Raw genomic sequence first — 25,187 nt, forward strand, 5'->3', positions numbered from 1 at the left:
CCTCAAGTATTACATTTCTGATGTCAAAGTGAGAGATTTATTAGCTGTTGAAAACTTGCAGTAAATTAAAAAAAAAAGTTAAGTTGCTATTTTGGTCAAACACTTATATATGTTAAATTTTGCTATTGATTCTGAAAATATAGGTTATTATCTCTGCATTTGTTGATTTTTGTGCATCTAGTTTAAAATCTGAGACTTTTATAGCCATTTTAAGTTGTGTTATACGTATACAAAAAATAATCAATCGGGATTTTATAAGCGAACAACTTTGAATTTTTTTATGCCGCTGGTCATGGGGACTCATAGCCGCTGCTCATGGAGACTTATATATGGCTAAGGTAGGTGCCTGTTTTGGTTTTAGGTCGGTAGCAGCTTTGGTTTTGAAAATATTTAAAAATTTGAAGTTTTTAACAATAGGCCCCCTACGAATTGGCCCCGTTTCACGTGTCATGTCAATAGGTTATGAAGTCTATGCCTATGCTTTATGCACAGTGTTGCGAGTGACCCGATGATGAGTTTTTCAAGATGCGACCCAGATGAACTTGAAAGCAAAAGTTAAGATATGAGCAATGTAAGGATAGTCAGTTTTACATAAATAATAGCATCAATAGTTTAGGTGTTATAATCCTTCAAGCAGTTGATATTTGGACACAAACGGTGGATCAAAACACATAGACAGACGTAACAACACTCATTTTGGTATACAATGGCCTACTTGACAACCATTGATGCCCATTTCATTTAAATTGCGAGGGCTAGCTATGATCCGTCATGAACCATGGTCTTTACACCTTTCTAGAGTGTGCTACTTCTTAGCGATAATCACAGTAATATTTAGCTGGCATTGATGGGGCTAGACATCCAATCCATTTTGTCTGGGAGGTGGCAGCGATTAAATACTGCCGGCCTCTCCCCAGGATTGGATTTCTAGATCTGTCAATGGCAGACAATGAGTGACCGATAAAGGCTTAAGAATGCCGTTGAAATTCTAAACAAGTACAAAAAAAAACTAATAATAAAATGAGGTGGTCTCTTACTTCCCTAAGCAAAACGTCTCTTTTTTACACGAGTTTGTCCTTCGGAGGACAATCTTCTCCCTGGATCGAGCCGTTTGTGTGCCTCAGTATATTTCTGTGTATAATAATGTGATTCACCAGTCAAATGCTGATGCTTTCTGACAGCGAAAGAAGCAGATGAAAAGGCTTTGGATGAACACAGTGACGTGTTAACCTAAGATCTCTCCCCACACCGGCTGCAAGGCACTCAAGGTCTTATGCAAATCTGGAGTCATTTGGGAACATTTCCAACTGAAGAACCACCTCTGGGTTTTATCCTGTTTCTTTCTGAGAGGCCACAAATATCCATTAAGTATCTGACTTGATGGAGGCACTTCACACCTTTTTACATGTAAAGAAATGGAAATGTACCGCCATTGGTTTGCTGAAAGGAGGGCCAACGTTGCATTGCACAGCAGCCATTTAGCGGCTCCATTCTTCTTGACATCTATTGTTGTCAGCTTCCTTTAGTCTCCAACTTGAACGTCAATCTGTCACCACACCAAATGTTGAAAATTTACTAATTTGGGTGTCAACGGATGTAACAGAATTTATTACTTATCATCTCTAGCAGGGTTCTCAAACCTTTGGAACTAGAGTCTCAGCTGCTTCAAGGATTCCCCAATCAGGGACTATTGTTACTAATTCACTTTGACCAACTAATTAGTAAAAACCCCACCAAAAGTTATCATTAGCTTGACCTATATTAGGCCATAAGAGATTTAAAAAATAATAATAATGAATAAATAAATAAATAAATTCCAAGAGAAAAATACATGTGACCAACACTTTTTTTTTTACCTCTAATTTATGTATAATTCATTTAAAAATATATGTAATTAATAATTTAAAAAAGTAATTTTATATTATTTATAAATACATTTATCTTTTTTAGATGGGTTTAGTGTTCATTTATTTAAAATGTACTCTTTAATTAGATTTTTATATGTAAATTATGTATTTTATTCTGTACAATTATATAATTTGGATATTTTTGTAATTTTTTAAAAATTAAAATATACTAGTATATTATAAATTTTCAAAATAATTTTATTGAGAATTACTTTTTATAATATATACATATATATATTTTAACTTGCATTTTGGATTCTTTTTTTAACAGGCAACAGAATATTTTCTCGCAGGCCACAAAATGGCCTCCGGCCACAAGTTTGAGACCTCTGATATAAAGGGTTAATACAGAACAAAGAATTTGACAGCTTATTTACAGTTTTAGAATTTATAACCCTTTATATAAAAACAATGGTTAAGGACTTAACTGTTGACCATGTTTAAAAGGTTAAACACTTGTAGCTTATACAAGCGATAAATGTCAAGAGAGCAAAATGAGTGAGGTCAAAGATGAACTTTGCTTTGTTTTTGCTTTCCTTAGCACACCATATGGATTTTAATTATAATGGAAGACTCTTAAAATTGGTGTCAGAGCTGCTTAGGATAAAGGTGCACAGATGTTCTTGCAATTACAGGGTCTGCACAGCTCTCCTTCTGCTTTCCACTTAGATCAGGTGGGGACATTTGTGCTAGGAGACTCCTTGTTTCCGCCCACCAACACACATGCCCCATCCCCCAATCCCCAGGGTCATCAAAAGCTACTTGAGTGAAAACACACGCGACACAATCAATATAAGAAGCATCAAATTTGTTTATTTTCCGGTAAAAAAATCAAACAAAACACACCAATGCAAACACACATTTAAATGTAAAAAAGGTTCCAACAGCAGCATGCAATTTGTTTCCATCACAAATCTTCCAGTGTGAATGACAACAATAAATAAAAGCTCTCAGATAATCACACAAATTAAGTGCGAAAACACAAAACTCTTCAAACTATTTACAGTTTCTGAAAGCAGCTACATCCCCTCACAGTAAAGGCATTCTATGTCTGACCTAACATGACGTTTCAGTTTTTACAAAAACAAAAATTGACGATCAAGATCAAAGGAAAACCAAACTTACAATGCAAGCAAAGTGAAAAGTATCTTGTATTTTTTTTAGATAAAAATTGTAGTATAATGTTGAGTTAAGGCTTAGTTTTAAGTCTCACATTTCAAAAGTTCAGTCGAGTTAACTTGACAAAACACTCGATGACTCTGACTCAGTCGACACTGATGAAATCTGCCCGCGCTTTTTTGTCATGAGAGATGCTTTCTGACTCGATCTGCTATTCACAGTCAATGCGCTCTTGGCAGACTTTTTGAATTTAACTCCCAAGAAAGCATAGAGGATAGGGTTAAGGCAGCAGTGGAAATAAGCTAAAGCTTCAGTAACTGAGATCCACTTCTCCACCGCTTGTTCCAGGTCACACGAAGGCGTGACCACGTCGAGCATCATCAAGGTGTCCAGAAAGAGGCCCAAGCAGTAAGGCAGCCAGCAGCAGAAGAAGCAAAGGATAAGGATGACTGTGGTCTTCAGGGCTTTCTTCTTTAACGCTTGCCCTTTCGCTCCTTGTGACAGCTTGGTGATAATAATGCAGTAGCAGATAAGAATGACCAACCCAGGCAGCACGAAGCCCACAAGGATGTGCTGGAAACGGAAAACCACCGTCCACGTAAGGCTGCTCTCCTCTGGGTAAATGCGCTGGCAGATGATCCTGGAGTCGCCCGTTTCCATGCTTTCATTGTTCAACAATAAGAAGTTTGACAAACCTGTGTCTTGCGTTCTGGCAAACACCAGGTCAGGTACGGTAAGGATCGTGGCAGGCAGCCAGACACCGACGTAGATTATTTTGCTCGCCAGGAGCTTTCTCGTGGCTTGGCTGTTTGTGGCCCTGACAACAGCCAAGTATCTGTCCAGGCTGATGAAGGCCAGGATGAGCACACTACTGTACAGGTTGACAGTGTAGATCATGTGCACAAACACACAAAGAAAACTTCCAAAGTACCAGTTTCTTGCTGCATCCACTGCCCAAAAAGGAAGTGTGAAGACAAACAGGAGGTCAGCCACAGACAGATGCAGCCGGTACTTGTCTGTCATTGTTTTCACCTTTTTCTGGTAGCCCATCACGATAACGACTAATCCATTTCCAATGACGCCAAGAATAATTATAATCCCAAAAACAGCCGGCAGGAAAATCTTCTTGAAGTTTTTGCCTAGTGCTCGGCCGCATGGCTCCTGAAAGTCCAATTCAAAGTCTCCAGACTCCTCTGACATGTTGTCTGAGTTGTTGTCAAATATGTAGAAGGCCATTGCAACCTAAATTAGAAAAAGCATTGAGAGGACAGTTATATGAGGCAATTGAATGCTTTACATAAAGAAAAACTGCATAACAGATAAAGAAAAACACAAAATTATCTAAAAACTTTAAAAAAAAAAAAAAAAAGAAATCTTCAGCACAAAAACTTTGTTCTTTCAGAAACACAATTGCATTCTTTATGAGATTAAAAAAAGCAAGAACAACAACAAAACTCACCTCCAAGTAAAAAAAAACAAGTGAATGAAACTGTACTGCAATGTGTGAGGGGATCTGAACAGCGTGTTGTGGTTGTGAGTGGCTGCTTAGCGCCTCAATAAATGGTGTGGCTGCCCCCCCCCCCCACTCCCCCTCGTCCCCTCCCCTGAAGGAGGCGGTACTGTTCCAAAAACAGGAGGACTTTATAAAGACTGAAGTCAAAGTTAAGTCTCAAAACTGACTCATCTATGAAACGGAGATATGTACTGAACCATTTCGAATGCAACACCGTTTACATTCCTTAATGTGTACGCACATACATACATGCCTGTATGCAAATTACCTAAACTAAGTTATACTTTCTCTCTCACACACAAGCATATTCTCCAACTAATATTAAACATTTTTATAATAACATCATGCTCATTCTAGAAATTTGTTCTATTGAAATTCAAACATTATTCACAAAATCTAAAATGTATGTAATTTCAGCAGAATGTGAATCTCCTTAGTGTTATGTCTACAGTTAGTGCTGGGTGATATGATAATATATGATTACAAGTAAATCTGTGCCTGCAGTAGTTTAAAATTTTTAACTTGTAACACAAGGTATTGAAATTTTTACCCTGAATTTTTTTCATTGTCACAATTCAGTAAAAAAATTTACCCAGATGTTGCAACTGAAATTTTTTTGACTGATTCTTTTCTGTGACACAATTTTTTGAAACAAGTTATTTTGCGACTGAACTTTTGCAACAGAATTCTTTGCAACTGAATTTTCCGTTCTGGCTGAATTTTGATGCTGAATAAAGTCAATGTTAGAATTGTGATGCTCACAAAATACATTTTTATTAATCAAGTTTTACTAATTGGAATACTTGCGTAATATTTACAGTATTGGCCCAAATATAAGACGGCCCTGATTATAAGACGACCCCCTCTTTTTGAAGACTCAAGTTTGAAAAAAAGACTTTTTGAACACCACCAAATTAATTTTTTATACAAAAAAATAATTACAGTACATCTGACACAAATGATTACAACAATATATTTGAGAGAAAAAACATGCTATTTTCCCTCATTCAAATCTTAATATGTGAACATTTAAATATGTAAACTAAAGTGCAATCACATTCGTAAATGAATGGATTCTGGTTTTTGAAATGTAAATAAACCAATCTATTGTGATAAAACAACAAAATTGCAATAACTGCATTAACCATCAAAGTGAAGTCTAACTGTAACTGTAGTCTTGAAACAAATCTGAATAAGGAAAAACATTGCAATAAAATAATGCGAACTGGTTAAACTTGAGAGTAGCTGAGATCTGTCATGACAGAACATCGCTTCAATGATATCTGGCGCCATCTAGCGTCGTGAATGGGTATAATGTCTAGACCGCGAATATAAGACGACCCCCACATTTTCAGTCTTATTTCAAAGCAAAAAACACCGTCTTATATTCGGGCTAATATGATAAATCAATTATGCACAACGGCCAGATGAGGGTAGAGTAGCCAAAAATTTTACTCAAGTAAGAGTAGCGTTACTTCAAAATAATATTATTGTAATTTTCGGATGACAAGCCGCTACTTTTTTCCTTCATTTTGAATGCTGCGGCTTATCGTCCAGTGTGGCTAATTTGTTGCTTTATTTGGGCAATAGGTAACACATGCCTCCTAGCATGCATTGCAGCGCTCCAGATATAAATAATAAAATTCATGTTCTGTGCTAATTATTTATTAATTTACTGTTCCAGTTGTTTCATTAATTGCTAGTTTTAGTATTTGGTAACACTTTATTTGATAGCGGCATCATAAGATTGTAGTAATTATGACATGACACTATCATGGGCATTACTGAATGCTTATGACAGATGTCATTAAGTGTCACCCGGCAAATAATGTTACTAACTCCATTTATGTCCAGCTCGGATCTTTTAAATCCATTCAAAAGTGAGATAATTTGCCGGATCACACTAAATGACATCTGTTATAAGCATTAATTAACGCTCCTGACAGTTTCATGTCATACTTATTATTGTCTAATGACAGTCTTATGGCGTCACTGTCAGTGTTACCAAATAAAATAACTAGAAATTAATGAAATAACTGGAACAGTAACTGAATGAATAATTAGCACATATCATGAATTTTGTTATTGTAATTTACAACTGGAGCGCTGCAATGCATGCTAAGAGGTATGTTGGACAACAACAGTTTTGAAAGCGGGTGGTAGCAGAGGTTGACCGTCTCCCCCAAGGGAGCAGTGATGGCCAAATGAAGCTTCTTGAATCAATGAAGCTTTGCAGCCTATTGCTTCAAAGCATCAAGGTGGTTCATTTGGTCTTATGACAGTCGTATGATCTATGAACAAATGCCGTTTTCGTGTCACATTTGTGGGTGGTGGCTTATAGTCAGGTGTGCCTTATAGTGCGAAATTTACGGTACTAAAGTAACAGTAAAAGTAGTCATGTAAAATGTACTCAAGTACAAGTAAAAAAGTATCCAGTAAAAAGAATACTCAAATAATCAATATCATTTTGAGTAACTGCTTATTATATATATATAAAAAACATTCATGAAGTTTGGTTCTTTTATGACTTTATTATGGGTTAACAGAAAAAGTGATCAAATCTGCTGGGTCAAAAATTTACATACAGCAACACGAATTAGCAATTTTGACTTCTCTGAGGCCGTTTAAATAGGGCTCATTGGATGCAAACGCCCACAAACGCTACAATGGGAAAGTCAAAGCAGCTGTAGGTCCCAAGAGCAACAGTGCAAACAATTGTTTGTAAGTATAAAGTGCATGGCACTGTTTTGTCACTGCCATGATCAGGAAGAAAATGCAAGCTATCACCTGTTGCTGAGAGAAAATTGGTCAGGAGGGTGAAGATTCAACCGAGAATCACCAAAAAGCAGATCTGCCAAGAATTAGAAGCTGCTGGAACACAGGTGTCAGTGTCCACAGTCAAGCGTGTTTTGCATCTCCATGGACTGAGAGGCTGCCGTGCAAGAAGGAAGCCCTTGCTCCAAAAGCGGCACCTTAAGGCTTGACTGAAGTTTGCTGCTGATCACATGGACAAAGATAAGACCTTCTGGAGGAAAGTTCTGTGGTCAGACGAAACAAAAATCGAGCTGTTTGGCCACAATGCCCAGCAATATGTTTGGAGGAGAAAAGGTGAGGCCTTTAACCCCAAGTACACCATGCCTACCGTCAAGCACGGTGGTGGTAGTATTATGCTGTGTGGCTGTTTTGCTGTCAATGGAACTGGTGCTTTACAGAGAGTAAATGGGATCATGAAGAAGGAGGATTACCTTCAAATTCTTCAAGATAACCTAAAGTCATCAGCCCGAAGATTGGTTATTGGGCGCAGTTGGGTGTTCCAACAGGACAATGACCCCAAACACGCATCAAAAGTGGTAATGGAATGGCTAAATCAGGCTAGATTTAAGGTCCTGACTTACAGTGCCTTGCAAAAGTATTCGGCCCCCTTGAATCTTGCAACCTTTCGCCACATTTCAGGCTTCAAACATAAAGATATGAAATTTAATTTTTTTGTCAAGAATCAACAACAAGTGGGACACAATCGTGAAGTGGAACAACATTTATTGAATAATTTAAACTTTTTTAACAAATAAAAAACTGAAAAGTGGGGCGTGAAATATTATTCGGCCCCTTTACTTTCAGTGCAGCAAACTCACTCCAGAAGTTCAGTGAGGATCTCTAAATGATCCAATGTTGTCCTAAATGACCGATGATGATAAATAGAATCCAACTGTGTGTAATCAAGTCTCCGTATAAATGCACCTGCTCTTTGATAGTCTCAGGGTTCTGTTTAAAGTGCAGAGAGCATTATGAAAACCAAGGAACACACCAGGCAGGTCCGAGATACTGTTGTGGAGAAGTTTAAAGCCGGATTTGGATACAAAAAGATTTCCCAAGCTTTAAACATCTCAAGGAGCACTGTGCAAGCCATCATATTGAATTGGAAGGAGCATCAGACCACTGCAAATCTACCAAGACCCGGCCGTCCTTCCAAACTTTCTTCTCAAACAAGGAGAAAACTGATCAGAAATGCAGCCAAGAGGCCCATGATCACTCTGGATGAACTGCAGAGATCTACAGCTGAGGTGGGAGAGTCTGTCCATAGGACAACAATCAGTCGTACACTGCACAAATCTGGCCTTTATGGAAGAGTGGCAAGAAGAAAGCCATTTCTCAAAGATATCCATAAAAAGTCTCGTTTAAAGTTTGCCACAAGCCACCTGGGAGACACACCAAACATGTGGAAGAAGGTGCTCTGGTCAGATGAAACCAAAATTGAACTTTTTGGCCCCAATGCAAAACGATATGTTTGGCGTAAAAGCAACACAGCTCATCACCCTGAACACACCATCCCCACTGTCAAACATGGTGGTTGCAGCATCGTGGTTTGGGCCTGCTTTTCTTCAGCAGGGACAGGGAAGATGGTTAAAATTGACGGGAAGATGGATGCAGCCAAATACAGGAACATTCTGGAAGAAAACCTGTTGGTATCTGCACAAGACCTGAGACTGGGACGGAGATTTATCTTCCAACAGGACAATGATCCAAAACATAAAGCCAAATCTACAATGGAATGGTTCAAAAATAAACGTATCCAGGTGTTAGAATGGCCAAGTCAAAGTCCAGACCTGAATCCAATCGAGAATCTGTGGAAAGAGCTGAAGACTGCTGTTCACAAACACTCTCCATCCAACCTCACTGAGCTCGAGCTGTTTTGCAAGGAAGAATGGGCAAGAATGTCAGTCTCTCGATGTGCAAAACTGATAGAAACATACCCCAAGCGACTTGCAGCTGTAATTGGAGCAAAAGGTGGCGCTACAAAGTATTAACGCAAGGGGGCCGAATAATATTGCACGCCCCACTTTTCAGTTTTTTATTTGTTAAAAAAGTTTAAATTATCCAATAAATGTTGTTCCACTTCTCGATTGTGTCCCACTTGTTGTTGATTCTTGACAAAAAATTAAAATTTTATATCTTTATGTTTGAAGCCTGAAATGTGGCGAAAGGTTGCAAGGTTCAAGGGGGCCGAATACATTTGCAAGGCACTGTAAACCCCACTGAGAACTTGGACAATGCTGAAGAAACAAGTCCATGTCAGAAAGCCATCAAATTTAACTGAACTGCACCAATTGAGGAGTGGTCAAAGATTCAACCAGAAGCTTGCCAGAAGCTTGTGGATGGCTACCAAAAGCGCCTAATTGAAGTGAAAATGGCCAAGGGACATGTTACCAAATATTAGCGCTGCTGTATGTATATTTTTGACCCAGCAGATTTGATCACTTTTTTCTGTTCACCCATAAGAAAGTCATAAAAGAACCAAACTTCATGAATGTTTTTTGTGACAAAGAAGTATCTGTTCCGATCACTCTATCAGAGAAAAATCAGAGTTGTAGAAATAACTGGAAACTCAAGAGAGCCATGACATTATGTTCTTCACAAGTGTATGTAAACTTTTGACCACAACTGTGTATATATATATATATATATATATATATATATATATATATATATACTGTTGTTATAATACTGTACAATGAACGTTACACAACCACATTAAACCAAAGGGGGAAAAAAAAAAATTAAATTAAAGAGAGAGAAAAAAAACAGAAATGAAGCATAATTCGTTCAAAGAGCATGAGTGCCCTGCCCTCTAGTGGAGAAAATACTTCCACAGTTTGAGTAGTGAATACTGTAGTTCCTTCATAGTTACTATTATGGAATTAAAAGAACCATATCTCCAGTTTTCCGTGCTCAATCAGTGCCAAATAAAAACTGGAGTGGGAGAGAGTTTTAAATCCGAGATTTCGATTCATGTTGAGGGCAGCGCAAATACTTAATTTGTTACTGTGCTTTAAAGACACGTGATTGAACAGGCTTGCGTGATCATACAACGTCAAGCTTGCGTCTGATTGGTGTAACGGAGTCATGTGATTATTGTTGCGACGTGTCATTGCTGAAATAAGTAGTGCTACTCTTGGCAATAGCATCGTTAGCAAAAAATAAATAAATCTAATATGTAGAATAAAGAGGAAAAATGTAACGACTCCTGTGTAGCCCAAAGTAGCGGAGTAAGAGTAGCGTTTTTTCTTCACAAATCTACTCAAGTAAAAGTAAAAAGTATGGCTTTGTAAAACTACTCTTAGAAGTACATTTTTCTAAAAAAATTACTCAAGTAAATGTAACAGAGTCCATGTAACGTGTTACTACCCACCTCTGACAACGGCCACTCGATTTCCCTGTACCAACAAACCAGAGGTGTGATAAATCACCACACAAGACATGCATGTGGCACATAAATCAACAATTAGCTTAATGGCTGCCATTGCTGGCGATAGAAATTCAATCCAGTTGAACTGGGAGGGCATTCATTCGCTGCCATCCCTCCCAGTGCAAATTGATTGGACGTCAATCAGTGACAACAGAACGATGAAGAACCACATGATTGGACGTCCATCATCAATTTTCAAATGCACGAAAAGAATTAATTCATTGGCTGCCATTGATCCAATTCAATACATTTTTATTAGGACGACTAGCAGTTACTGACCGTGTTTTAATTCTTTTGGCAGGGAATAAGTAAATAAATAAATAAATAAAAATGACATGTTGAACACACATACTAGCTACGGCTACTAAATTGAGAAAGAATCAGCCACTTACAAAGAAAAACACATTATTGATATATTTTTTTTACTACTATTTTGTTCATCAAATAATTAAAAGTACAATCAATTGCGCATTATCATTTTCATGACATAAAATGAATAGCCTATTTCATGAAAGAATATTATTTTTCAACTTTATATTTAGACTACACTCCATATTTCTGAGTAAACCCAGTGGATGTACAAAGTACCTCACATGCTATAATGAGGGATTTCAATCAAACAGCCTTGGGGCGAACGACTTGACTCTCTCTTGCAGTTTTGCCAATCCTCTCTGATTTCACTTAAGTTAGTGATGACAGGCCCCGGCCACACCGAACACGCCTCTGTCCTCGGAGAGCAAGCTGGCGGTTGTCTGAAACCTAATCTTGCACTATGAGACATGCAAATGTTAAGCCGTGTCTTTGAAATGTGAGACCGGTGATAGATTTTATACATTGATATATGTCATTGATTTCATTTGTTGCAAGCAAGTTTTAACCCTTTCTGTGCACAATTAATGATTATTTTTTTCTTGAACGATTCCCCCCCCCATTCATACAGGACAGGGGTCTCAAATTTGTGGGCCGTGGGCCAACTGCGGCCCATACGATGATAATTTTTGCCCACTATTTGACATTCAACTGTAGTAAGTAGTAAGTGTTACCTCACACATTGTGGGATGGGGAAAAAAAAAAAAAAAAAAAAAAATCAATAATCTGAGATAAAATGAATGAATGAATTTTAGGATGCATTAAAAAAAAAAAAAAAAAAAGCACTATTATTTAAATTAAAAAAAAAAATAGAAAATAAGGCAATTAAAAAAAAGTCGTTAGTAATAAAAAACTATAAATATTTCTAAATAAAATAATATGAATTGTAAAAAAATGAAACTTAAAAAAACAAGAAAAAAAATTAATTAATTTATGTACTTGGTTTATTTTATAAATATCCTGTGACCTCACATAGCTTTACACTTTGGCTGTCATTGATGTTATCAATACTGTATCAATTGCCCTGTTTTACTAGCTACCACAACACATACTCTGAACTAGGCAGGCAGTGAATGAGTTAAACTAACGATAACTTTTGGTGTTTCTTATATTTACAAGTTAGCGAAAAGGAATTAGCAACGTTAGTCCCTTTTTAGGGAGTATTCGATGCAGCTCTGACTTTTATTTCCAGCCTCCTCCTCCAATAAATTGAGTTTTAGACACCTACTGTAGTGACCACTGTCTCTGAAAGGGTTAAAAGCAACATGTTTTGAACATCTACAAATAAAAATAAAAATGCAGATCGGGGAAAGGACAATTTCACTAAACCTGACACTTCACATCTTGTCACCTTTTAGGCCTGTAAAGGATTACAATTTATGCTCCACCTACAGCAGACATGTCCAAAGTGCGGCCCGGGGGCCAAATGCGGCCCGTGGTCAAATTTCATCTGGCCCCCAGCCTCTGTCACAAGATCAGTAATGTCTGGCCCACACACAGATTTATTAAATTGGTCAGCAGTACTGCTTACACATTAAATTCTTCTCCTCATTTACCCACTAAAAGGCAGCAGCCCTCTAAGCAACATTACCCCGTGTGACCCTTGACTTCCAATTTTCTAAAATGGCAACAATCAACAACAAAAAACAAAGTTGAGTGCGATGGCCGACGCTTCAAGGATAGGTGGAAATTGTACTATTTCTTCACTAAAATATGCAACAACTGTGTCTGTCTCATTTGCAAAGAGACAGTCGCTGTTTTTAAAGAGTTCAATTTGAGGCGATATTACCAAACAAGACACGCTGACATGTACGACAAGATTACAGGGTAGATACGCAGCGAGAAATTGAAGCAACTTGAAGCTAGTTTAATTTCACAGCAACAGTATTTCGCAAGATCCCGAGAGTCGAAAGAGAATGCCACAAACGCTAGTTGCGAGATTGTTGAAATTATTAATTAAAAAAAAAAAAAAAATTAAAGCAAATGTGACACACAGAATGGCTTGCTAAAATTTGCTTAAATATATTGTTCCGCGTGAAGGACGTCAGCCAAGGTCGGCTCCCCACATTTTTACCACACCAAATCTGGCCCCCTTTGCAAAAAGTTTGGACACCCCTGACCTACAGTATACTACTCTACCCAAAAACTCAGCTCAATTTACAGCTGTGAGTTTCAAAACAACAACAGCAAGGTGTTATGCAACAGTGAGAGTGGTGCGATACATAAAAATAGAGAAGTTCTTTCAAACAATAATAAACACTCTTGACGCTCTAAAAAGTGTGGCTGTCACGGGTGGATGCAGAAGCTTCAACATCCCTGATTCCTGTTATTTATTTGACTGTTTTGCCAAAACATCCACACGTACACAGAACGGAAATTATTCAACAAGTTGATTTCAGCCCTAAGACTTATAGAAAAATAAATCAGCAGCTTAGAAATGACAAAAGATAATCATCTAATGACCAACATTCATCAGTCATACACATATTTATTTATTGACTTCACAAACACTTCAGAAGCTTATCAAAGGGATTTTGCAATAATCTTTTGTGTTTGGTGTCCTCAAAAGTACTCCCGAGGAGAGGAACAGGGAGATTCTGTTGCTCGGAGAAAGGCCACTGTATTGCTATGTGGCTCTTATCAACACTATCCAGACTCAAGCATTTGCTGTGTTATCAGTCGGTAAGCACAACTCCTGGGTTTCATCGCTTTGCACTATTTCGTCTTCACTTTCACTCGCTCACCGGTGAAATTGTTCTTTATTTTTTAAAATTTCTGTTACTTGGAGTTATTGTTTTGGACTTCTATCCTCAAAATCCCTTAAAATGCTGTTGAACAAAACATAAGCAGTTGAAAAAGTCAACTATAAAATGAAATAACAGCACAGCTCGACTTCTGAGTGACCCAGGCTTTTTCAAGACACGAGTCATCATTCAGGTGATGTTTGGTCTTTTATTTAAAACAGCATGAGCGTAATGTAGAAAAGGAAAAATATTATTATTATTTATAAAATATGCTTGCTTCAAGCTGATTTTGCTACTCCCAGATGAAATTTACTTGCAGAAAAAAAATCATGAAAGTAAGTCAACTACACATCTTCTATTTTATCAAGCTAAATTAAGTTCGTCTTGCGATTGTCTGCTGGCTTAATGCTAACCTGCAATGACAACTAATGTGCAATTTGTTTAAACTGGGAGGACTGGCTACAAATGCTCATTTTTCAGTGCAATTGGTGGCACCAGACGTCCAATCAAATTTGGGCTGGCATAGGCAAATAAACCATTCGCCCCTGCCAACCCAAATGGATTGGATGTCTATCCCCATCAATTGCAGCCAATGAGTTAGTGGCATATATCCTTTATCCTCTCTGAAAAAGCGCAACAGAACACATTCACTTTTGAGTCTAAACTCCACTTATATGGCTAGAAAAATACAAATACTGTATCTTAATTGAACACCACTATGTACAGTAACAGAATTTTTTATTTTTTACCGCCCCCCCCCCCCCAAATAAAAATATAAAAAATAAAAACTGATTGGACTGTGGCTGGCAGAGGGGGAACTCCAAAGGTTGCACACGCACAAAAAAGATTTGTCTAGTTATTTCATTAATATTACGTATAATACATGTTTTTTGATATTTTGAGATTAGGGACACTATGGGTTAATTTCTGGCGGAAATTCGGGTTACGTCGCCAGCGTAGGAACGGCACTTGTTCGTAAACCAGGGACTACCCTTATTTTATCACCACAGACAACAATTTTATGGACGGTCAAAGTGTCTGTATGTGTGATGATTTTTTAACTGAAAATTAAAGACTTTCTGCCCGATTACATGCGCAATTTCAGTTTGTGGCTGCATAACTGTGGATTGAAGAACATTTTACAAAATTAACTATCTGATCCAATTTGCTTATGAATGTACCTATTAAAATGTAAATTATCAGTTGCTATTAGTTTAACTTCCTTCTGTCCAAATCCAACTAATCTTTGAGCAATTATATGAATTATAATCACTCCAATAAATGCTTCACTATGGAGTTAGCATGTACATGAATATTATTGCACTGTACCATTTTGATTTAAGGGATCCCCCTTTAGAATAAACAAGAACCCCACCATTCAGCTCTGGCAGGGTGACTGCTATCTCCACTGTCGGCACGAGGATTCAGATTGCTATCTGCCTCGGCATACAAAAGATCTGCGAGCTACTTAGAATACAAATCACAAGAAGTGTGAACAGCAGCGAAGGGGGCTCTTCACCGAAGAATGGCTATTGAAATGAGATAGAAGAATGCCAGCAAGATAAAGGAAAGAGAGCAGCGGTGAGCAGTTAACAGCATTTCTCCAGCTGCAACTTATCCATCCACTGGATAATTTCCTCATAATGACACCTTTCCTTTAATGTCACATTCACTTTTCATGGGTGTTGTAAAAAAATATCTTCCAGCCTTTCATGTCAAGTTGACTTCAGATGTTAACTATACAGACTCGGTAGCAGACAAGAAAGAAAGCCTCACTCACAATGCGTACTCACGTATAGTGAAAAATCGGCTCTAGAAAAATTGTCAAACACACCGTGCACTCACGATGCACAAAGTGTCACAATTACACTAATTAGTCAAAACAATGCCCATAACATTATTCTTCTTTGAAATTATTAATAAAATGATTTACTCACTATAATCTGTCACCTTTGAACCATTACGTTTTCCTTTTCTGTGCTCAGCAAATTTTCTATTAATACTAACCTTTTCAAAACAAGTTAAAGATGAAGGTTACAAAAAAATTAAGGCCAACAAAATCCAATATATTTTTGAAGATATTTCAAACCGAATTGCTTGTATGAGAAATATGGTTGCAGTCTAGGGATAAGTTTATCATTTAGAGTCAAGTGAAGTGAAATGTATTTATAGTCGTAAATCATCAGAAAAAGATGCCAAAGATCTTCACAGACAAATTAGCAAATGGTAAACACTAAAATATTGAGAAAATAATGAACATTAATTCAGATAAACAAGTTGTCAAAATTGCTGGGAGGGTGCATCTGGGGCAGAGAAAGAACACCAAGGGCGTAGGTTTGCATAGGGACGGTAGGGACAAAACACAAGCAACTTTTTAGGATGCTCACATTGTCCCCACAGACTTCCACCACTTCCCATATGTTCTAATTGTTGCAATTGACCCCATCATTATTAAGTGAATTATTTTAATTATGTTCAGATTTACATGTACCTCTTTTCACTTGCTGAATGTGCCGGTCCATTTTTTTCCTCCTAAACGCACATTTGATTGGCTAATGACTTGGACCCCCCACAGACACCCACACATTAGATATTAAAGATATTAGAAGTTTTTTTTTTCCCAGCCAGCAGCAGCCACTGTAAGAAATGTAAAAATATGTCAATGTTATGGAAGTGGGGAACACACCACAAATTTTGCTACTGAAAGTCTGACCTGCATCAGAGTTAGCATAACATTAAACTGTGAACTTGCTAACCTGCAAAAGTCGAATATGTCGCTGCTTAAAGAGTCTTAAAGCTTAAAGCACCCCACAGGGGCTTTAATTATTTTTTTTTTAGTTTGGTTGTGCTTGTTGACAAAAGCAGGAGTGTACCTGGAAAACGGCTCAATTTTTTATTTTTTAAAATATTTTTTGTTATTTCCTGACAAAGATTTTCAGTTATATTTAATTTCTTTATTGAGGCAATGTTGAGTGGTATTAAGACAATTTTTTATTTTTTTGCATTCCTGGATAGTTAAGGGATGATTAACAAGTTTCTATTTATTGTGTATGTTATTATAATTTATGTTCAAATAATGCAAGTTAAATTTGCTAATAAAATCCTAAAAAAAACCTGGAAGTTTTCAAATTGCTTCTTTAGTAATTTTTCTTAAACAAAGGTTTGAATTGAACGGTCTAGGCTGAACCAATACACATAAAAGTTAGTATACAGATTTATTTTGCATTGATCATTAAGAATGTCCTGTCCCCAGCAAAAAGTGTACATACAAGTTATTTATGCCATGTCGTCCCTACCAATTTTGAGACCAAACCTACGCCCTTGAAGAACACCGTTATAATTTTTAAGAGATTAGTCAAGAACTGGCTACAAAATCAGTAAAAATATGACATAAATCTGACAAATAATCATTTTTGTTTCTTCTAGTTGTTGGTGGTTTTGCACTAACATTAAGCTTCTGGAATTTTCTGAAATGTCGAATCTGGTGTTTTTGTACGACTTATTTTGATGTGAATGCCGTACATGCTTATGCGCATAAAAAATGTGCAGTATTTCCCTCTGGAATGCATGACTTCTCTATCTAGCTCTTCATCAACCAGTCAAGGTTCCATCAGGGTACTTTGGCATTCCCATCTACTCATTTGAAAGAAAGAATGGTGTTAATGCACCCTTCCTTTTTGTTTATATTTATGCAGTATGTCGATCAAGACCAAACACTCCAAAAGGTCTCAGCAGCTGCAAATTCTCACTAACTGTTGAAATTGTGCTGTAAAATTACCATTAAATATGAACGATTATATTTTTTCCACAAAACGCATCCTGTTGATGTTCACCATGTTCCATAGAGTACTTTAACAATAGAGCCACTTGAAAAGCTAATTTCTTATCTTCTGAAGGCCCACTCTTAAACTTCCTACTTTTCACTAGGTTGCATGTCATTTAAAGCACTTTCCTTGACCTCAATCAAGGTCACAATTCTCCACAAAAAAGTGCTAAGTGAAATATAATTTTTTTCTGAGACTCCATATTCCAGGATGAAATTTATTCATGCTTTCCAACTTTTGTGCCCAGCATGCGTGGTGAAGTTATTTCAGGGTCACTACAGGACATCAATAGAAACACATAAACAAATGTCTCACCACTTCAGGAGTAGTCGACTCACAGCATTTATTTCATTTTTTTTCTTTGTGGAATACTAACAAGGTAATTTCTTGCCACTCTAGACAAAGTTGGTGGGCACAGACCTTGTCAAATTTCATGCTGACTACCTCCTTCCGTCCTTCTGTTGCCTGTTTCGACATGGAGTCCCGGCACATATTAAAGAACCAAGCAAAAAACTTAGACTGAAAGGGTTTTGCACTGCCCTTAAGCAGCAGAGAAATGTCAATTTACGGGAGATAAGACAGAAAACAAGCCTCAATACTAGTTGGGAAATGCATTATGTTGCATAAGAAACGTTTTATATGACTTCATGATCATTGCAATCGGGTTCCCTTTCCTTTGCCACTAACGTCTCCATTGTGGTTTTGCTTCACTTGCAATAAAACTATCGATGCTTCATTGGTTTTACTTCCCAAATTCATGTTTGGATGCAGCAATTTACACATGGCACATTTAAACACCCAGACGGTGAATTCAGGGATTTGTTTCGAAAATACATCAGACATGAGTAATGGATGAAGTACTCACTTTTATTTATACTTAAGTAAAAGTACAGATACAGTGACAAAAAATTCTCATGTAAAAATACATAAGTACTTGCTTTAAAATTTACTTTACAAGTAAAAAGTAAAAGTATATACTCCCAATGCAAAAAATGTGATAGAGATCTGAGCCAATATTCAAAGAACCAGAAAATTCATTGACTGCTCAATTTTTGACTGCACTGTAAACAGAAGCTTATCAAGCTAAAAAAAAAATTACAAAACCAAACAAAATAATATCTCCTAACAAAATGATTGTTGAAAAGCTTAATGGCGGATTGCAAGGAATTATCACGTGCATACCCCCAGCTACTGTATAAAAGTGTGCAGCGCCCATCTAAAGACGCGCTGCTCTCACTGTTGGTTTTTATTGGTTAATATCTTGCTCACCTGCCTAATTATGCTTGTACTCGTGTTGCTGCCTCTAGTGCTCAATTACAGTAAAGTTGCACAGGGCTGATCAAATGCTCCAGAGACATGACAAGAAAACTATAAATTCACAATAACAAAAAACAAACAAACAAACAAACAAAAGTAACGTGTAACGCAGGCAACAATTTGAAAAGTAGTGGCGTAAAAAGTACATATCAATGCTTTAAAATGCAGTGAAGTAAAAGTACCACTTCATATATGTACTCAAGTAAAGTAAAGATACACAAAAAATGTACTTAATCACAATAACGAAGTACTTTTACTTCGTTACATTCCACCACTAATGTGAATAAGACTGGGAATTGTAGTGCTCATTTTTGACAGTAACAGACTATGATTAGGAGGTTTTATGTTGCTCGCAGTTGTTTACAACCAATGAGTAACCATGCATCATGGACCACGATCTTTACAACTTTTCAGTGCGGTCCATGTTAGCGATGGACAGAGAGATACTTTAGCTTTCACTGATGGTGATAATCGTCCAATACATTTGGACTGGGTGTCCAAATGGATTGGTCGTCTCACGCCGTCAGTGGCAGTCAGTGATTTAATGTATGAAATTACATTTAGGCTGTTAGTTAGTGACAGTGTGGCAAATTTTAAAACAGTTAATTTCTGAAGTGAATCTGGTTGGGTGGCAATTTAACAAGGAGCGCCAGGGACTCGATATTTCATCACTGTCAGTACTATTTTACTATTTTAGCCTATCAAATGCGAGTATCTCACATTTTCTGCCTTTCTTTATGACATCATTAATAATAATTATTATGTGCACCCAGAGGTTGCGCTAGACTTTTTCGTTGTCTGTCATTTTGACTGACAGTGTCATAAAAATCCGGTCATAATCTATTTTTACCCGTCACTTACATTTTTAAAATGATAATAATGACATATTCAATAGTATTTAGTTTTCATTCATTTTTAATTAATATTCTGTCCGAACAAGCTTAACAAGAGGCAGACAGACAGCGGAGTGCACCAATCAGCGACGGGCAGACGTGCCGTTAGCAAAGCGACGAGGGCAGGACGAGGGACTTGCGTGCGGAAGTAAACATACGAGGAGAACGGAGTTTATTCAACATGGCTAGCGCGAGACAGACTGTTGTCAATGTCTCGTGTCGATGTGTTTTAGCTCATTTAAAACTGAATTTACCGCGGATTGGAACATATTCTCGGCTCTCCCGCCATCCGTGTTGTTTTAGAGACGAATTTCGGCGCACCAGAGTGACGTTGCTCGTGAAGAACACGTCACGCAAATAAACAAATCTGATTTGTCGATTGATTTTGTACCTACTTGAGAGGCTGTGTCCCAGACTTTTCTCTCAGTGTTTGAAAAATACAGGAAGAACAGTCTGGCCGTGCCAGGCTAACACTCAGTTGCCTTGACATTTTTCCGAGTAAGGCCAACGACGTCATGCATCAAGAGAGACAATAGCTAATTAATATGCTCACTCGCCACCCTGTGGTCTGGGGTGTGAATTGCAACCTGTCAAAATGACGGATGGACTTCAGTTTTTTCTGTCACCGTTTTAAAAAACCGGTCAACGACGGAAAATATTCGGTTAGCGCGACCCCTGGTGCACCTGTCTATCATTGTGTAGGTCGGTGGGTATAACTGAAGTAACAAAATGACCGCACTCAGGGGTGTCACTAGGTTTTAAAAAAGGCTTAGCCCCCTGGAGATGCACAGGATGTAAGTAAATAGAAGAACAGGGAAAAAAATGCTACGATTGCAAGTTACTTGGTAGATGGAAGCATCAAAGAATGTCGTCTGTTTTTAAGGGTGGCAAATTGGTCTATCACTCTGCGCTGACTCTTACAGGTCAATAGACCCTACCCACGTGACGTCACAACTCCGCCCTCCTGACTGGTGCCGCCCAATTGTCCGTCAACACATCGTGTTTACCTGTTACGGCTACGTACATTCCTCCTATTTACGGCGTGTTTTTCTGCTCGTTAACATTAGTAATAAAAATGGTGAAGGCGTGTGTGGCGGTCGGTTGCAATAACAGAGAAGATAGACGGAGAGACTTGAAGTTCTACCGGATTCCGAGAGACCCGGAGAGGAGAGAGCGAGATGGGCTGCTGCAATTCGACGAGAAAACTGGGCTCCAAACGATTACCACAGATTATGTAGTAGTCATTTTATATCTGGTAAGATGCATTTAATATATATTTAGAGGGTTTTGGGCTGACAAGCACAATTAAGATCATTGCTAGGCTAATCGCCGACAACATACACGTATGTATGTAGTGAGAGTGCTATCGCCAAACCATATAAACATTAAAAGCCCTAGCTCCATTGACAAATGACATGAAATACATTAGACTTGACAGTGGATGTTAGCAAGAACAAAAGATTTTGAATTGAAAATTTCGTAACTCACCTTTCCAAGCACAAGATAGATTCCTGCCGAATTTTCGTGGACGAGGACCTGTTTCACCCAACCAGCAACGAAGTATTTATAAGCCTCCAAGCTCTTAAAGTTTTTCAAACTTTCGTGAGAATAGGCTGATTTTGTGTGGACAAGATAGTTGTAAATATCAGGGTAGCTAGCAGAAGTCAGGCAAAGACTGCGCAGACAGCGGGTTGAAAAACATCGATTTAGGCATCAAATATGGATCTGGCGAATGGATAAACTGAAGCTTTTCCACATAACGCCTTTTATGCAACGCATCCAGTGAGTTTATGGCATCCGAAAGCACCGGGTCTTCCATGAAATGCATTATAAATTGCTCGATCAATTGAGACCATTGATAATACAGACAGAAATGACGGACAAGGGGGCGGAACAATACAGCGATCACGTGATTTTGTGACGTCGGTGGGTAGGGTCTATAAAGGTGGTGGAGTGATTAGTGTATTATTATTAGTGTTGCACCGATACCATTTTTTGGCCCCGATACCGATACCTGGCTGTGCAGTATCGGCCGATACCGATACCATACCGATACTAAAAAAAAAAAAATATATATATATATATATATATATTTTTTTTTTTTCTTAATTTAAAAAAAAAAAAAAATTCCCCAAAGAGCTACATAATTGGATGTGAAATCATTGCTATCAAGGCTTTGTCAGGCTGTTGCTTACCTTTGCAAAATAGGAAAAAGTACACTAAACCCTAGTAGACAATAGTTGAATAAACCTTCCGCTCTCAAAGGCAAAAATAGTGCTAAATTTGGGAAATTAATAAAACATGTATAATACCAGCCCAACAGTAAGAAAGTAAAAATACATTCATAATAATAAACTCTGAATGAACTGAATACACTTTTTTAAATCTCTCAAAGTCCAAACAGTGCAACTTTCATGAAATTATTGTCACATTCTGCTGCTGGTTAGATTGTGTTTTGTTGCTGGGCGTGGGGGCGTGGCACTTGAATCCAATGCAGGCTCATCAACGCAGCATTTAAGCACGGGTGATCTCAGAGAAGGCTGCCGAGATATTTGCCTTGCTGATCGCTATTTGACATCTGGCACAATAATCTCGCTACATTTGCTTGTTATGCCCCTGCATTGGGTTTTTCTGTTAGTGTGCTGCTCTCGTTTGTAACCGCTGTCTATCGTCTTAGTTTGTCCGTCGACCTGCTGTCACGGACTCCTTTTGTTATTTCTACTGTCCTGCAATTGCGTGTTATTTTTTGTTTGCAATCATTAAACCCTTTTATGTATCCCCCGCTTGTTGTCTGCTTCGAGGTTCAACCTTGTTTCCGCATTTGCGGACGCTAACAATTATAAGTAATAATAATTGACCACAGACTCCCGTCTCTTCTTTTTTTCGGGAGGTGGGAGTCCCTTATTTCTATTTCTGAAAGGTGGCAACAATACTTTGGAAACACTTCCCAAATTACTGCGGCATTTCTTTCAGTAAAAGACAATAAAAGTAAAGTAGACGAAGTGAACTGACTAGAGATTGTTGCTCCGGTCCAGCGGCCTTCTTCCTCTGGATAGCAGTCCTGCTCTTGCAGGCTCAAACTCGTTGTGTTCGTTCACGTTTCGTCTTCAAATGTTTTATCAAGTTCGAGGTATTGAAACTGGCCGATTTAACTCCACATCTCCAAACTTTCAGGCCGCAAATCTTGCATGCAGCCATTGATTTTAATCGACGGGATTTCTATTTGGAAATATTTCCCGACCACCGCCATATTTCCTGGTTTGTTTTTCGTCCATATGAAAAAGCCCCCTTTTGATTGGTCAGGAGTGGCTATTGGCCCACTCTCATTGGTCTGGAGCAGGCCAATAGCGATAGCTGCTTGGTGTTCACGTGTCATCACACAACACAGAGACAGAGTGTAGTGAGCGCCAGGAGGAGAAAAAGGCTGTGGTCAAATGTTATAATAATGGACCGGTAAATGGTATCGGCGCCGTCTTTGTTGGTACTCGCCGATACCGATACCACCATTTCGGGCCGGATCGGCGCCCCCTGCCGATACTAGTATCGGTATCGGTGCATCTTTAATTATTATGACTATCCTTTGATGATAATCATACATGAATGAGCTCAGCTGCTTTACTCATCTATGTGTGAGGTAAGAAACACAGCTGATGCTCCAGAAGGAGGTCACCCCTAAGGTAGAAGTAAAATGAGTGCACACTTAACTCTACTAGAACCTGCACAATGCATTTCAGACTAGCAATCTAGCAGCAGCTAAGTAGCAGCGTTATTTTAGAGATAGGATGTAACCTTTGGCCGCAATACAACAAAAGTGTGACGTGCGCAGAAATTGTTTGTAGTGTGCAAGCCATCTTTTTATTTGTCAAACATGGAGCAGTTGGTTTATTAATCACATAGGACTTTCTGCTGTTAGCCGGGGGCTGGAGCTGTTACTATCAGCAGTGATAAATACTCACTTTCTTGGAAAACCTTCTTATATCCATCCTTCATCCATCTATTCACGCTCTGCTAAAAGAAATTATTTAGGGGGGGGCTTAAGAATATTTTAGGGGGGCCTAACGATGCCACTGGCAGCACTTGTAAGCAGTGGAATTATTTTGTAATCATTTTTCGCCATCATAAGAGGTGTAAGAAATTGTCGATTTGCACATTTAAATACTTTGTCTTCTACGTGAAGGTCATCTACCGGTAGGTGTTTGCCGTTAGGTTTTCTTAAACTAACAATGTTAAATATACTGCAAGAAAAACATCATTGTTACTTTCTTTTCTGTAAGTTCTAATTCGATCCTTATGCTGCTTTGTATGTGACTGAAGATCACAGCAAGTGTCCTTTCAGGCTTCCAGCAAGTAGAGGTTTCTCCATTTGGTTCGCAAAGACATTGCAGGAGACGCAAAAAAACTGGGGCTCAACTCAGCCCTGATCACCTCAGATAACAGAAACAATGGGCCAGATGACAGCAGATAAGCTTTCAAGGGTCAGGTGACCAAGGAGAAAGAGCCAATCAACCAGCTGCCAACTAGACTATTCTATCATTACCTCCTTTAGAAAAACACTTCAAGTGCTTTATGCACTTGTCAACCCTAAAGTGGAAAATAATTCTGCTTCACGACCTCTTCTTTTATGCTTTTGACTGTTATTGTATGCATGAAGGTTACTTTGTTTCAAAACTATAGTGTTGGTGCTGATGCAGTTGTCAACCACTTTTCAATGTACATTACGTCTAAGAAAAATTGTAAAGAAATGTGATACAATGCTATTTATGACTGCCCTAATTTTAAGTGGGGTATTTTTCTACATACTCAACCATTTCCTTGTTTTTCTCTGTGCTAGTACAGGGGAATCCATCACTATCTGTCATTGTTTGGCCTGGTGCTCTGTCGACTCTGTTGTTTTTCCCAAATGTATACATATAAAAAACTAGTTTCATGCTTGTTACCTCTGCCAAGTACAACATGAAAAGAGGAAGTATAGTTTTCATGCAGTTTTACTTTTTATACGGTTATTATGTAACCAAACAAACTTAAAGCAAACTTGTCTTAGTACATGATTTCGGGTTCGGGGGCATAGAAATTTGTATGTTGTGTAACCGCAGGAAACATTACTGCCATGTATGGAATATAATTTCCAATAATAGCTAGCTAATATTCAGACTAAAGCAAGGGCATAGGTTTGCATAGAGACGGTAGGGAAATAACACTACCAACTTTTCAGGATGCTCAAATTGTCCCCACCAACTTTTAAGCAACCTTATTTGCA

The 25,187-nt window shown here is 38.1% G+C and overlaps 1 protein-coding gene across 4 annotated transcripts in view; it reads right to left on the bottom strand.

Moving 5' to 3' along the window:
• Positions 1–2,714: 2,714 nt before the first annotated feature.
• The window catches only part of cxcr4b (chemokine (C-X-C motif), receptor 4b), an 85,439-nt gene continuing 62,966 nt past the window's right edge, over positions 2,715–25,187 (bottom strand). Inside the window, exons 1-3 of one of the 4 annotated variants that reach the window (XM_057851855.1) lie at positions 4,486–4,564; positions 4,059–4,268; positions 2,715–3,976 (exon numbers count right to left, since the gene is read on the bottom strand). In XM_057851855.1, coding sequence (XP_057707838.1) covers positions 3,141–3,976; positions 4,059–4,182 — 960 coding nt within the window. In that variant the 5' untranslated portion in view covers positions 4,183–4,268; positions 4,486–4,564 and the 3' untranslated portion in view covers positions 2,715–3,140. Of the gene's footprint in view, positions 4,269–4,485; positions 4,565–25,187 lie in introns of those variants that run through there. The other 3 variants (XM_057851854.1, XM_057851853.1, XM_057851851.1) reach the window with 3 other exon arrangements.

The sequence above is a fragment of the Corythoichthys intestinalis genome, chromosome 12 (genome assembly GCF_030265065.1).
Source record: "Corythoichthys intestinalis isolate RoL2023-P3 chromosome 12, ASM3026506v1, whole genome shotgun sequence".
Classification (NCBI taxonomy): domain Eukaryota; kingdom Metazoa; phylum Chordata; class Actinopteri; order Syngnathiformes; family Syngnathidae; genus Corythoichthys; species Corythoichthys intestinalis.